The sequence below is a fragment of the Natator depressus genome, chromosome 3, assembly GCF_965152275.1.
Source record: "Natator depressus isolate rNatDep1 chromosome 3, rNatDep2.hap1, whole genome shotgun sequence".
Lineage (NCBI taxonomy): Eukaryota > Metazoa > Chordata > Testudines > Cheloniidae > Natator > Natator depressus.
This window is the reverse complement of record NC_134236.1, coordinates 35258628-35273788: the sequence shown is the minus strand read 5'-3', so window position 1 is coordinate 35273788 and position 15161 is coordinate 35258628. Positions and strand designations below refer to the sequence as shown.

The 15161-nt window shown below is 45.0% G+C and overlaps 1 protein-coding gene across 2 annotated transcripts in view; it reads left to right on the top strand.

Moving 5' to 3' along the window:
- RNF144A (ring finger protein 144A) overlaps window positions 1-15161 on the top strand; it is a 98827-nt gene that overhangs the window by 55520 nt on the left and 28146 nt on the right. For both annotated transcript variants that reach the window (XM_074947694.1, XM_074947695.1), the window contains one exon: window positions 4445-4590. In XM_074947694.1, coding sequence (XP_074803795.1) covers window positions 4445-4590 — 146 coding nt within the window. The remainder of the gene's footprint in view (window positions 1-4444; window positions 4591-15161) is intronic.

Sequence of the window (15161 nt, the reverse complement as noted above, 5' to 3'; positions counted from 1 at the left end):
GTTCTCCGACTGGTTTTTGAATGTTACAATTCTTGATGTCTGATTTGTGTCCATTTATTCTTTTGTGTAGAGACTGTCCGGTTTGGCCAATGTACATAGCAGAGGGGTATTGCTGGCACATGATAGCATATATCACATTGGTAGATGTGCAGGTGAACGAACCCCTGATGATGTGGCTGATGTGGTTAGGTCACCATCATAGGACACGGTGGACAGACAAGTGTGGGGCGGTGGAATTGTCCCCAGGCCCATGCACCCTAGTGACTAACCTCAAATTTGCGTAACATAAATTTTGAATAAATTGGTGTATTTGTTTAAGGTTTTAGTTTGAATTGCATAAGCACCCACCCCTTCAGTGTGGGCTGGAAATGCACAACAACCTGTGCATTTTGGTCTTCCTGAGCCATGCAAGTCCATCCCTAACTCACGTACATCTCTTTCCCCACTGCCTGCTGTCTCATACTTCCTTCTCTCTGTTACCATAAGCAACACATGCCAGTGCACAAGAGCCTAAATTTGCCCAGTGAAGTGTATTCATAAGCGGTGCCAGTACAAGCACAGAAATATGTGTGTGATCATTCAAGGTCAAATGCTTCATGGAACGGTGTGTAAATGTAAACAATGCCAGGTAAATTAGGGTTTGGTATGGAGAAATCGCTTTTGTTTATTTTATTCCTCTAATGCTCACAGTGGGGGTTAACAATAAAGAAACTGTCTAAAATTCTTCAAAACTTGGATTTGAGGCACCTGGAAATGTCCGAACTCAAAAAGAAAGTGTGTCAAGTCAGATTGCACAGCACACCTCATGCATTGAGCCATTATGCCGTGCAGTCTTCCAGTACTTTTACATCTTCTTTGAAACAGCATGTCAGTGCTCAGAGGTAGCAATCCAGAGCATCCCTGAACCTGAGATTGTTTTTTCTCCCTCATGGCTACATCAGTTTTCACTAAAAATAAATATGATGGGATACTGCTTTTTGTGCCCTTCTCTCCACTTTAAAAGGGCATTTTCTAGCAGGTTAGAGACCGTAAGGCTATGTTTGTGTGGCTGCTGGGAGCAAGCCTCCCAGCCCGGGTAGACAGACTTGTTCTAGTTCCACTTGAGCTAGCACACTAGAAATAGCAGCGTGGACATTGCAGCTCAGGTGACAGATCAGGCTGACCAGGGTCTCGCTCAGGTGACTAGCCGTAGCATCCACACTGCTATTTTTAGTGGTCTACCTGGGCTAGGAGAGTCATTCCCAACTACAGTGTAGACTAGGGGTGGCCAACCTGAGTCTGAGAAGGAGCCAGAATTTACCAACGTACATTGCCAAAGAGCCACAGTAATACATCAGCAGTGCCCCATCAGCTCCCCCCCGGCTCCCAGCACCTCCCGCCAACCGGCAGCCCCGCCAATCAGCGCCTCCCCCGCCCTCCCCGCACCTCCCGATCAGCTCTTTCGTGGCATGCAGGAAGCTCTGGGGGGAAGGGGAGGAGCAAAGGCATAGCAGGCTCAGGGGAGGGGGCGGGAAGGGGTGGAGTGGGGCAGGGCCTGTGGCAGAGCCAGGGGTTGAGCAGTGAGCACCCCCGGGTACTTTGGAAAGTTGGCACCTGTAGCTCCAGCCCCGGAGTCGGTGCCTATACAAGGAGCCGCATATTAACTTCTGAAGAGCCGCATGTGGCTCCGGAGCCACAGGTTGGCCACCCCTGGTGTAGACAGAGTCTAAGCTTTCCTAACAGCTGGGGGGCTAACATCAAAAGTTCCACTCTCTTCAGTGAGTTTGTAAACTTTGGGGGAATCATATCTGCAGTGTAGCAAATATCAGCAGACTTGGGCTTTAACTGTAAACATCTCTTTTAACGCTGTATGAAGGTTGTTTGGGGCAAAAAGAAACTCAGTCAGGAGGTGGCTATCTAAGCCTTTACGCCAAGTTTTGCAGAGTGCTAAAATCCGAGCTTCAGCTTCTGACACTTATTGCGGCTCTGGAGGTGTTGGGAAGTCCAGAGATACAGAGTAAGATAGATCCATGTGCCTCCTGGCTGGTTAAAGCCAGTGTAGAAGAGTTGTGGCCAGTTTTGGAGCAGTCAGTGCTTCCCTGAGGGAAGACAAAGTACTGGCATGTCTTGGAAAAAATAATGTAGATGCTTGCTCAAGCAACCATTTTCTAATGTAGATAATCTCTCCAGTTCCATCAACCTTTTATGGAGCTCTCATTTTTTGGAAGGTTAACTAACTTCCTTGATATGGTGAAGAACTCCCAGAAGTATCTGGAGTCCTCAGGTCTTTGAGCTGAGGCACTTTTGTTGAGTGCATACTCTGAGCAGGTATGTTTTCTTTCTGGATAGTAATAGGCAACTGTTCGTCTGACCTAATCTCTGTGTCATGTGTGCTTCCACAAGGTCCTATTTTGTCCAACCTGAATTCAGGGGAAATTAGTGAGGCAGTGTGGTCAGTATCCTGATGACACCTAGCTTTACTTTCCAGTCTCATCTAAGTGAGTGCAAAGTGACCGCACCCTGTATCTAATGAAGACTGGGGCATGGGTGAGGCCTAGCCCATTCTGATTCTCTCTCTAAAATCACTCTAAAATTAAACCAGTGAAGTGGTCAGCCTGCCGCTGGTACTAGGAACAAAAATATCAGCAAATATTGGTTCTTGCAATGCAGTGCAACTTTAGGAGTGGGTATAGTGAATACTGAGGAATTCACAAAGGTGATTCCTACAAAGAGAGAGGTTCTCTGCCTGTCTGTTCTTCAGGCATCCCTGTGCCTCAGCCTCTGCTCTACTGTAACAATGACCAGATGCTCTTAATTGAAGCAACACCCAACTGCAAATGGTTTATCTTCCTGTCTCTTTGGATAGATCATGATTTGCATCATATTCGGTTCTAATAATGCAATGTAGAGGCAGCGCACATATCCTGAGAGGGGAGAACCTTGCTTTTCTTTTTAAATAAGCAACCCCTTCAGAGAGGGGTCGGAGTAAGACAGATGGTTTATCTCAGCCAGGAGAACAGGTGACCGGAACTTGGTGCCTTTTGAAGCATGAATTAGAGAGGAAAAATGAGTGTGTCCGGAGCAGTACTATTGTGAAAAAATAATACTCATGTGCGTTGGATAGCCCTCGCTTCGTTAATTTTTCAACCATTCAAGTTTCGCTTTATAGATCCGGGCCTGCAACTGAACAGCATAAGCAGCACATCACAGCTACACACAAAAGTTTTGTGGAGTTTGCAGTTAATTACTGCTTTACAGTTATTACTTTAAAATCTTGTGACTTAACAATGGCTGAACTGAAATATTGTTTGTTTGCCTCTGATCGTTTCTGCCATGAGCAAAGCCTTTTCCAAAGTAAGAATATTAACACTTTATGGAATTTTCAGTGCTGGAGAGTGACAGTGCTTTAACCAGAAAATAGATCAAGCCATGGAAACTTATCCTGTGCTGCCTCACCACTGTGCCTGATCACTGGCCTGGAAGATCTCCTCCAAGGACATGAAGAGGTTTATTTAGTTCTTGGTCTTTCAAGGTAGTTGGTAGAGGTGCCAGTGAGAAGCAGTTATTTGTGGGGGGGGTTTTGATTAACTGCCCACTGAGAATTGGATAGAGCCCACACATTCGTTTCATACTTGCCACCAGAGCTAACTGCTCCAGATTTTTGGTCACTACCCAAATGGATCAGAATTAAATGAATGACCTACAAGTGAACTTTTATGATTGCGCTATAAACTCATGCAATTAATTGAAATTCTGGCACTGTTGCACTGTGGTGCTATGCTTGTTCGCTCACGTAAGGCCAGAGCTGAATCCCCTTGAAGCTTGTGGAAAGATTCCCAGGGCCAGGTTTAAAATTTAAGTATGTAGGCACCTAAAGATATAGTTAGGCACCTAACTCCCACTGACTTCAGTGGGGCTTAGGCACTAACTTTCTTAGGTGCCCTTGTAAATCCCATTAGGCACTTAAATGCCTTTGTAAATCTGGTCCCCAGTGACTTCAATGAGCTTTGTATTAGGCCCTTATATGGGATGGAGGATCAAATGAGGATATACCATGTGGAAGAAAGATGAGGGCAGGATTGTGGGCCGGAAGGGGGGTGGTTGGAGTTTAGTGCGTAACTTCCAGCAAAGAGAAATCTGCAACTAATGGGATGTTTCTTTGCCTACTGTCCCCACGATCACTTTGCTTGTATGTTACATCCCTTTTCCGCACTTGTCACCTATCCTTTGTCTATCTAGATCCTGTGTTCTCTCAGGTGTGGGGCTGTATCTTTGAGATGCACATAATACAATACATTGTACACTACCGCAGTACACACAATAATAATAATTTACTGTGTTTAATTTCCTAACAGTTAGTAGACAGCAGTGGATATGGAAAATAAGGCTTTGCGGTGCCCAGGAATGTAGTAAGGTTTGTGATGGAAATGTTTTATTTTTTCACTTTTGTTGTTGTTTTTTTCAGACTGCTCTGCGATGACTACAGCCAGATACAGGCCTACCTGGGACTTGGTACTTGACCCTTTGGTGTCCTGTAAACTCTGTCTTGGGGAATATCCTGTGGAACAGATGACAACAATAGCGCAATGCCAATGCATCTTCTGTACTCTGGTTGGTTTGCTTTTTTATTACATGTGTGTATAAAAATATAGCCTTATTATATCTCAGGGTCAGGATGAGGCATTGTTTTTTATGTTGACTTCAGTAGAGTACAATTCACTCAAAAGTGTTGGAACTGCAGAAGGTCCCCAAAGCATTGGAAGTGCAACAGAGCCATAGCACCCCTACACTCTGGGTATGCACACAGGGGTCCTGTGCAACTTGCACTCCGTGAAAATCTCCCAGAGCCAGGCTCATGTATCCCATTGTGGAGGATGAATGTGGCTTACAGGGTGGTCAGTGGCAGGAGAAGAATTATCTGGTACGTCTGCAGTCGCACACAGGTTCAGTGGTCACAAATCCTTGTGGTAATAGATGTGTCAGGATTATACACCCTATTTTAGCCAAGGAGCTGGAATTCTGTCTGTGGAAAGGCTACAGAGCTGCTCCATGCCCTGTTTGTGATTGGGAGGGAGGGCATTCTGATTTCTCTCATCCGTTTTTTTCAGGCTTTGTGTGACTTTTAAGATGAAAAATCAAGGAGTTACAGGTTATCTGTCAAACATGTTTGTTTTATTTTTCTTAATTTGTGTGAGCAGCAGTTAGAGCCTTTGAACTGAGAATTAAGATCTGTGCTGCACTTTTTAAACTAGAGCTAGCAACTAATTTTACGCCCCACCTAAAAAGGGGCAGGGGGGGAGCAATTGGGATAATTGCTTCATTATGCCTTTGTGTAGGGAGTGATTGGTCAAGTATGCAGAAGAGTATGAAATTATTTCATGCAAAGCCAGTCTCTGTCGCCCATAGGATAGTTTTTTATATTCACAGCTAAGTTTTGCACACCTTTATTCCCTAAATCAGCTGCTGGATATTTTAGTTTCATTTCACTGTAACTTCCAAATGGTAGCCCAGAGGAGAACTGGTGCACCAGGTATGGTTCCCTGACATTTTCCCTACTGTTGCTCACTTCTTCCATTCTTCCTGGTAGAATATCATTGTTGCTTTCTATTTCTAGATAAATCATTAGGAAGTGCTGATAAACTGTGCCCTAGTAACAGGTTAAGTAAACTTAACACAGAGACATTAACTTAGTGTCTCCAATTCAATCAGGTACATTAATCAGTTTTTAGAATTAGTATTTGTTTATCCTCAATAGTCTGTTCAACATGGTGAATTACACAAAAACCTAAACAGTCCTTCTCTTTTGGTACTTACAAGGCCCTCAGCGCAGTAGTGTTTGAGGAACTCAGAAAAATGAATGCATTTATTCTTGCAATCTCCCTGTGATACCAGGGAAATAATATTATCCCCCTTGTACTTTTGGGGTATTGAGACAGCCTGACTTCCCCAGGAAGTCAGTGGCAGAGCTGGGAATTCTACCGAGAATTCATGAATGCCTTAAACACAAGGCCTCAGTCCCTGCCCCAAAGCATTTACAGTTTAACAAATTACACTGAAGACTGCAATTGATTTTACTAAGGGCCAAATCCTAAACCTATTGAAATCAGTGGAAAGGCTTCCAGTGACTGCATCAGTCTTTGGATTAGGCCCTAAATACAGTGGATCAGCTAATCCATTGTACAACCTCTCCAGTGTCAGTGAAAATACACCAGCAAAATGTTTAACTCAGTATGTGTTTAAGCTCTTGATAGACCAGTGCATGCAAAGTTTTTGTCCAAGTGGTATGATGGAAATACAGAATAAAAATGAAAAAAAATATCATAGCACATTGGTTAAAAAATGTGAATGGTACTTTTGTGATGATTTTCTCTGTGTTAGTTCTAGAGTCACTTTCTAAACTAGTGTATATATAGAGAGAGAGAGCAGGAATATTTTACTCTCAAAGCAATCTTTCAGTGCGGTACCATCAGAATGGATGCAGAACTTAGATCAATGTGCAGATTTGCACAGACAGAAATATTATAGCATTGAGGAATCTTTGCCCCTTGTATGACCCCGAAGTGCTGGTGTCAAAATCTCATGAAGGATTATCTCCTCCCAACATTAACACAATAGCACAACATTGCTATTTGGAAAGATAGAATGCGGGTATTGTTTCCTTTTGCATACTGGCTGACTTGCCAATGAATTGAATGGAACAGATTATGCCTTATCAGCAGAGGAGTGGCAAAGACACTACAATTTCCCATCTATTATATTTAGCCAATTGTGATTGTTTTTACAGTACTCCATTATGGGTTTTATCAGTGTGATTGTTAATGCACATACAATGACTGTGAGCTCTCTCTAAATTTTGTGTACACAGTGAAATCCATTGGGAATATTTCAACTGCTGTGTAGTGTGCTACAGTTACAAAAATCTAAGGAACAGGGGAGGAAAATAAACTACCTGCTGTTAATATCCTTTTGAACATTGGTCACAGGAAAAGCTATTATCTTTGTCCTCCTGGAAGCCAAACTGTGTCTAAGCTATTATCATTTTTAAAGATAAATTGCATTTATGTTGGTATTCATATTCAAACTGCAGATTTTTAAAGTCATTGTACTGTCTTTTTTTATTAATCACCTTCACCAGTGAAAGTTAGTGAACAGCAGACTGCTCATACAGTACTAAGTCTTCAATGCAATGTACAGTCCTATTTTGGGGTATGTGGTGGTTCAGTTAATAGTCACCTATAGATGGAAAAATAAATCCATACATTTTCCTTTTAAAACTAGCACCTAAACACTGTTCTTATGAGTACCATAATCCTACTTTGTTTGGGATCATAGTGGATCAAGGGCCTCAAATTTTTGCTCTAAGAATATTCACATGCAAAACTTTTGTTTGGTTGGATTTGTAGGCCAAAACCTTTCAGTCATTACTTAGTCCTTTGTCAAGCTTTGGCTTGACTGGATAACAGAATGGGTTGGCTAGCACGTTCTAAACTTCTGGACTGAAATATTGGCCCCATTGAAGTAAAAGGCAGAACTCCCATAGACTTCAGTAGGGCCAGGATTCACCCATAATGTAGCCAAGGCCAGTTGTAATTTTAGAATTTTAGATGTGGATAAATTGGAGAGAGTCCAGCGAAGGGCAACAAAAATGATTAGGGGTCTAGAGCACATGACTTATGAGGAGAGGCTGAGGGAGCTGGGATTGTTTAGTCTGCAGAAGAGAAGAATGAGGGGGGATTTGACAGCTGCTTTCAACTACCTGAAAGGGGGTTCCAAAGAGGATGGCTCTAGACTGTTCTCAATGGTAGCAGATGACAGAACGAGGAGTAATGGTCTCAAGTTGCAATGGGGGAGGTTTAGATTGGATATTAGGAAAAACTTTTTCACTAAGAGGGTGGTGAAACACTGGAATGCGTTACCTAGGGAGGTGGTAGAATCTCCTTCCTTAGAGGTTTTTAAGGTCAGGCTTGACAAAGCCCTGGCTGGGATGATTTAACTGGGAATTGGTCCTGCTTCGAGCAGGGGGTTGGACTAGATGACCTTCTGGGGTCCCTTCCAACCCTGATATTCTATGATTCTATGAACCTACCAACTGGTAAAGCTAACATCCCTGGTGGGGCCTAGGCTTCAACTCAACCAGCTTAGCACATGCTAAAATACAATTGCCTCCTCTACGCTCGAGGTTTAGAATGTGCTAGCTAATGTGTTCTAAATAACACCTTTCATACTCCTCAAGACAAACCCTTGGGCAAAGCTCCCATTGGTTTTCCCATTGTTTAAAACTTTTCTGTTCTTCGACTGTGCCCATCACCACGAAATCTGAGTGTTTTCCAGAGGAGCCAGAGGTGAAAGTAAGCCGGTACCGGCAAGAGCCAGTACGCCAGGCCGAACCGGACCGGCTTCCCTGGCCGTGATTTAAAGGGCCCAGTGCTCCTGCCACTGGAGTGGCAGGACCCCCGGGCCCTTTAAGCACCGCTGGAGTCCGGCTGCCAGAGCCGGGCTCAGGTGGAGATTTAAAGGGCCCGGTGCTCCTGCTACTGCAGGGAGCCCCGGGCCCTTTAAAGCGCCGCCAGAGTCCTGCCGCTGTTACGGGTAGTGGCGGCAGGGCTCCGGCAGGGATTTAAAGGGCCCGGTGCTCCGGCCACTGTGGGGAGCCCCGGACCCTTTAAAGCGCCACCGGGGCTCTGCTGCGGGGCTCAGGCAGGGGCTCCCTGCAGTGGCCGGAGCACCGGTCCCTTTAAATCCCCGCCTGAGCCCGGCTGCCAGAGCCCCGGGGCTCTGGCAGCCGGACTCCAGCAGGGATTTAAAGGGCCCGGAGCTCTGCAGCGGCCAGAGCCCTGGGCCCTTTAATTCACCCTTGAGTCTCGGGGCTGCCAGCTCCCTGGGGCCTTTAAATCGCCTCTTCCGGTTGAGGCCATGCCCCCACTCAGGACTCTGGCGTACTGGTAAGTCCTTTAAGTTACTTTCACCCCTGAGAGGAGCCTTTTGTGACATAGAACCACAAGTCACAGATGTTAGTTTTCTTCCTTTATCTCCCCATGGGGCAGATGTGTGGGAAACTTTTTTTTAAACGAAATCCATCTTTTATACTTGACCTCGTCCATTTGACCTCGTCCATCTTGTGCTATCTTTTTATAGCAGCAAGGACGAGGTCAAAGAAGCATGTGTGGCATTTGCAACAGAAAATGGTGAAGTTTGAGGTAGTGCTTAGACCCTGCAAGAGTTTGTTCCACAGGCTTGGACAACATCCCAGAAAGTTCTGCCTTCTGCACTGAGCTTCACCCTTGTGGACAGCTCCTTTGGCCCTGAGGAATGCAGATGTTGACCACAGCCCTCATCCTGCAGATCTCACTAATCTTTTAGAAATCTTAGACTCTCTCTTTCTTTGTTGATTTCTCAGTCGACTAGACAGAACCATATGAAACAGTCTTTCACTCTGCCCTACACGTGGATAGTCTTCACCAGCTATTACTGGGCCCCTTTCACCAAGAGTACAATCTGCCTCCCTTTTGGCTTTCCTGGTTCCACCAGCTGCCTGAGTAATTCAGGTCATTGCTTTATTTAGACCCTTTTTTGTTGTTGCAGTTTAAAGATACTTACCTTGTTAATGGTAGGGTCTCCCCTTCCTTCCTATACCTAGCTTTCTTAATCTTCTGATAGCTGGCAGTGGTCACTTTCCTCTGCTGTCATGATTGGCTCAGAGCACTCAGAACTGCTTAGGTCTTGAGTTGGGAGACAGGCAAAAGAGAGAGACTTGAGTATCTTGTTCTCCCTCATTCCAAAGATACAGCTCTTCTCTTCTTCTCCTCCACCCCCCCACCCCCGCCCCCGGTGGGGATGCAGACTGAACAAAAACAGTGTGGAAGTGAACAGGTAAGGTTGGCTTCCTTCCCAGTTAGGCACTGGTTTATCTCTGGTTGCCAGGGGAAACCTGCCTTCGGGAGACATCTCCCTGCTGTGAGTCAGCACTGTTCCAAAGCAGGACTCTTCGCCCACTGAAAGGAGTTATCCTGATCATTTTAAAGTGTGGGGTTTTAAAAAAGATTTTTCCTTGTGAATATTCACAAGAATTAGTAACTTTTTAACAGGCATGTTGTTCCCCCATCCCCACCAGCTCTTGGCAAAATACCAGAACTTGCTTCTCACAGTCATTGGACCTTTTTTCAACAAACCTTTTGTTTGTATTAACTCAGAATTGCTCTTCACTATTCCATTGTGATGCATCGAGCCCTTTAACTAAACAAATAGAAATACTCTTTAGGCAAGATGAATAAAGCAGACTTGTAGCAGTGGAGTTGTGTTTGTACAGTGTCTAGCACAACCAGTTCCTGATCCACGACAGGGGCTCTGAGGTGCTACCACAATAATAATAATAATAATTATTAATAATGAAGTAGCCTAGTCCTAGAGGAATGAACTTGCAGCTGGGAATCGTGGACTCCTGACTTGCTGTCAGGCCTTCGTCCAGTCAGTTCACCTCACTCTTTGCTTTCATATTGCAAAATGAGGTTAATACTTATCTTCATCATTTGGATGTCATGAAAACTAGTGGGTTGCTATCTGTGGGTTGGAATATGTAAAGTGAAGGCCAGTCATTTCCTGCAGCTATACACTTCTCCAACACCTAGAGCATTCATCCTATTCTGTCACAAGAAATCTTCCTCAAACTGCATCATAAGGGAATATGCCTGCGTTGTGCAGGAGGTCAGGCTAGATGATCATAATGGTCCCTTCTGACCTTAATATCTATGAATCTATGAATATGTATTCTGTTTGCATAACGAGGGTTTTAGAATTCCTTCCTACATATGGGGTTCTTGAAAACAGACTAAAACATTTAGTTTAAAGATTAAATGTAGTTTATATGAATCAAAATAAAATTGTTAGCCTTCCTCTTGAACTGTTATATATATTTTCTTCAACAAAAGCCTCAAACCCTTTTATTGACTATTGCTTTGGAAAGGTTGCAGTTTTCTTCCCTTTTTTATAATAGAAGTGCTGAAAAAGTAAATATAAGAGCCGCTAATGAATTGCTACAGTGGCTGTCATAAATGTAAAGGGAAGGGTAAACACCTTTAAAATCCCTCCTGGCCAGAGGAAAAACCCTTTCACCTGTAAACGGTTAAGAAGCTAGGATAACCTCGCTGGCACCTGACCAAAATGACCAATGAGGAGACAAGATACTTTCAAAGCTGGAGGGGGGGGGAGAAACAAAGGTTCTCTTGGTCTGTGTGAGGCTTTTGCTGGGAACAGAAAGGAATGCAGTCTTAGAACTTAGTAAGTAACCTAGCTAGATATGCGTTAAATTCTGTTTGTTTAAATGGCTGAGAAAATAAGCTGTGCTGAATGGAATGGATATTCCTGTTTTTGTGTCTTCTTGTAACTTAAGGTTTTGCCTAGGGGATTCTCTCTGTTTTGAATCTAATTACCCTGTAAGGTATTTACCATCCTGATTTTACAGAGGTGATTCTTTTACTTCTATTAAAATTCTTCTTTTAAGAACCTGATTGCTTTTTCATTGTTCTTAAGATCCAAGGGTTTGGGTCTGTGTTCACCTATGCAAACTATTGAGGATTTTTATCAAGCCTTCCCCAGGAAAGGGGGTGTAGGGTTTGGAGAGGATTTTGGGGGGAAAGACGTTTCCAAGCGGGCTCTTTCCCGGTTATATATCTGTTAGACGCTTGGTGGTGGCAGCAATAAAGTCCAAGGGAAAAAGGAAAATAGTTTGTACCTTGGGGAAGTTTTAACCTAAGCTGGTAAAAATAAGTTTAGGGGGTTTTCATGCAGGTCCCCACATCTGTACCCTAGAGTTCAGAGTGGGGAAGGAACCTTGACAGTGGCCTTGGATTCTGGCTTGAAAATACTGTTGGTGGTGATTCACAGTACTGGGCAGTGTTGTTAATGAGTTTGTGGCAGTCTCATGTCATAATTCTGACTGACAACAGTTTTCAGAAGAGGGCTAAAGCATGATTCACGGGGACCTAGAACCAGCCTGACCAAGTCTCCCAATATGTCAGGGAGACTTCAGTTTCCTGACTCCTGATTTAATAATGTTATCTCCCACAGAAAAACTATACTACCCAGAACCATACATGTCATCCACACATGCAAGTCAGTGAGAGAGACTGACGCATGTTTGTGCAACACACAAGTTTGTGGGTAATGTAATTGATTTCTGCTCAGCTTTTACTTTTGCCAGTGGGAGTGTGGGGCTTGCCAGCCAATGGCAGGGTGGGGGGGATAGATCTGAAGTGTGGGAATGTAGTGGTGTGTGAGAGCCTAGGCAGCACGAGGTGAGTGAACTGGGACTGGTCAGTAAGTCAGGGATGGGGTCATTCTCCCCAAGGCCTTGGCTGTAGCAGGGAGAGAAGGGGAGTTCAGGGAGGGGGAACAGTCTGACTCACCCTGGGACTCAGTGCAGCAGGGGTGGGGTTGAGTATTAGTTGCATGTGGCGGGGGGGGGGGGTCATGCCCTGTTCTCCCCAGGCTTTTGGATGCAGCAGGAGAGGGACTGGGGAGGGAATGGGCCCATGCTCTTCTATTCTACTTCAAATACCCTGCTGAGAGCGACACCTTTTTCCCCTTCCCTGGGTATAATTGCGGCCCTACCTCCCCAAATGCCGCCTATGGCTGAGCTTATTATAGCCTTGAGTGGGGGAGAGGAGGTGAGTGGCAACTCTGCTCGCCTCGCTGTGTGTTCTTTGGAGTACAAGGCACTGGGTGGGGGGAGACTGAGTGGAGTATCAGTGTGGAGGACAAGGGGCTGTCAGTGGCGATATTAGTGGGACTTGCAATGGAGTTGTTGGTGGGATGGAGGGAGCAGTGGGGTTAGCAATGGGGGGGGAGGGCTGGGGGCTAATTGGGGTTGGGAGCAGGGAGGCTTCCTGAAGTTAATTTGAAAATGTAGGTGAATATGTCTGGAACTTGCATTTGGAAATGGGACACAGCAGTGAGAGTGTGACAGCAGAGAGCCCAGTTCACAGCTATTTGTTGCCAGAGCATGACCATAAAGGATAGGCACCCTGGTTCATAGTATTTTCTCTCCAATCATAACACAGTGTGACCAGAAAGAAACACATCACACAGCTGTTGGATGTTGTCTTTGTACAGATGGACAAGGTGCCTACATACCAAGGCCCAAAATGTTGGTGGAATCTGGCAAGGTAGGTTGTAATGCACCACTGACTCTGTGTGGACAGACTATCTGTAGTGACCCAATAATACATTATGGGGAATGCTGAAAAGCACTTTATTTAGAACTGATTTGGAGTATGTTCCAGAGTATTATCTGTTTTCCATTATTACGGTCAGGACCTTGGCCTCACGGTACTGTGCACAGTGCAGACACCCAAGGAAATATGGTCTGTGTGCTCATCTTCTGAGAAAACAAGTGAGTTACAAGGGTGGAGGTGAGGGGTGAAAATCAAATATGTAGAATTTTTGTATGCATAGATTCACTTACAACTTCTGTCCTGATAATTATAAGTACATACAATGACAAATATCCCCATCTACTCCTCCAGCCATTATAAACTGACTGATTTCTTACAAGCATTACAATCAAGGTGAATCCTGAGGGTGTTAGTCTTACATATAGAGCAGTTAGACGTTCCAAGCGCAGTGTTTCCCTTCCTCTTCTGGAGATATTTGACTGGAAACAGGCTTTTGTTTTTGAGCTCATTTAGTTCCTGCCTGTTGGTCCTAAACTGGCATGCTAGTGATTTCCACAGCAATCAGTTATAATGTCTCAAAGGATTTTTAGCTTCAGCTCTACTACATGTCTAATGCTGTAGAAGCAAACAGGGCTTCTCTTTGGAGAAATCTCTCTCTGCACAAGCCCATCCTTGACAATGGAGCAAGAAGGATTGTACGTGACTTTGACAGCCATGATTTTAGGGCCACCTCCCTCTGCTCAAACTAGGGCAGAAATCCCTTAATGTGGTAGAATGGCAGTTGTGCTGCCCAGGGTAATAGGTTGTAGCAAGGCACAGCACAGAGGAACACTGTTGTTCTCTGGATAGCGCGCCCAGATATTCCCTGGGGGTGTTTGCTGCATCAGTGGGGAAAAGGAGCAGGCACATGACTAGGGTCCCACCCAATTCATGGTCCATTTTGGTCAATTTCACAGTCATGGGACTTTAAAAATAGTAAATTTCATGATTTCGGCTATTAAATCTGAAATGTCATGGTGTTGTAATTGTAGGGGTCCTGACCCAAAAAGGAGTTGGGGGTGGGGGGGTTCAAGGTTATTGTGGGGGGGGTTGCGATGCTACTACCCTTACTTCTGCACTGCTGCTGGCGGCAGCGCTGCCTTCAGAGCTGGGCAGCTGGAGAGTGGCAGCTACTGGCCAGAAGCCCAGCTCTGAAGACAGAGCCACTAGCAGCAGCAGTGCAGAAGTAAGGATGGCATGGCATGGTATTGCCACCTTTACTTCTGCATGGCTGCCTGCAGAACTGGGCGCCCGGCCAGCAGCTGCCACTCTCCAGCCACCCAGCTCTGAAGGCAGCACAGAAGGGTGGCAATACCGTGACCCCACTGCAACTCCCTTTTGGGTCAGGACCCCCAATCTGAGAAACGCTGGTCTCCTCCGTGAAATCTGTATGGTATATAGTAAAAGCACACAAAAAAACAGATTTCACAGTAGGAGACCAGATTTCTTGGTCCGTGATGCTTTTTTCTTGGCTGTGAATTTGGTAGGGCCCTACACATGACTAGTGGGGTCTATGACTATTTGGATCTGCTGGCTAAAAACCCCTGGATAATGGAAGAGCTTGGGAAGTACTTACTAGTACAGTCCATGGACTATATTGATAGCTCTGCCCCTATACTGGGTTTTTTTTTAATTGGTGAATTTGAACAACTGGAGACCTGGTGGCCACTTCACTTCCCTTGGTTCCACTAGTTGAGGGGCAGTGTTAAGTTATGGCCAAGGTTTCATACAAGTCCTGCTGGCTAAAGCTGCTCAGCGGATGCACTGAATCAATGTGTCCCAAAGAGCTGTGACCACATCTGCTCCCTGGTTGGTGCCACCCACTTTTTGTACCATTTTGTGTCTTTGAAGCTGGAATTGTGGGTACCTACCTCCACTGGAGGTCCTCCTCCAAGCAGACCACTCAGTACTGAGGGACCTGTAGTGCTGGTTTATGGCAGCCAGCATAATTTGTCCACTCGTTTGAGTATCGTG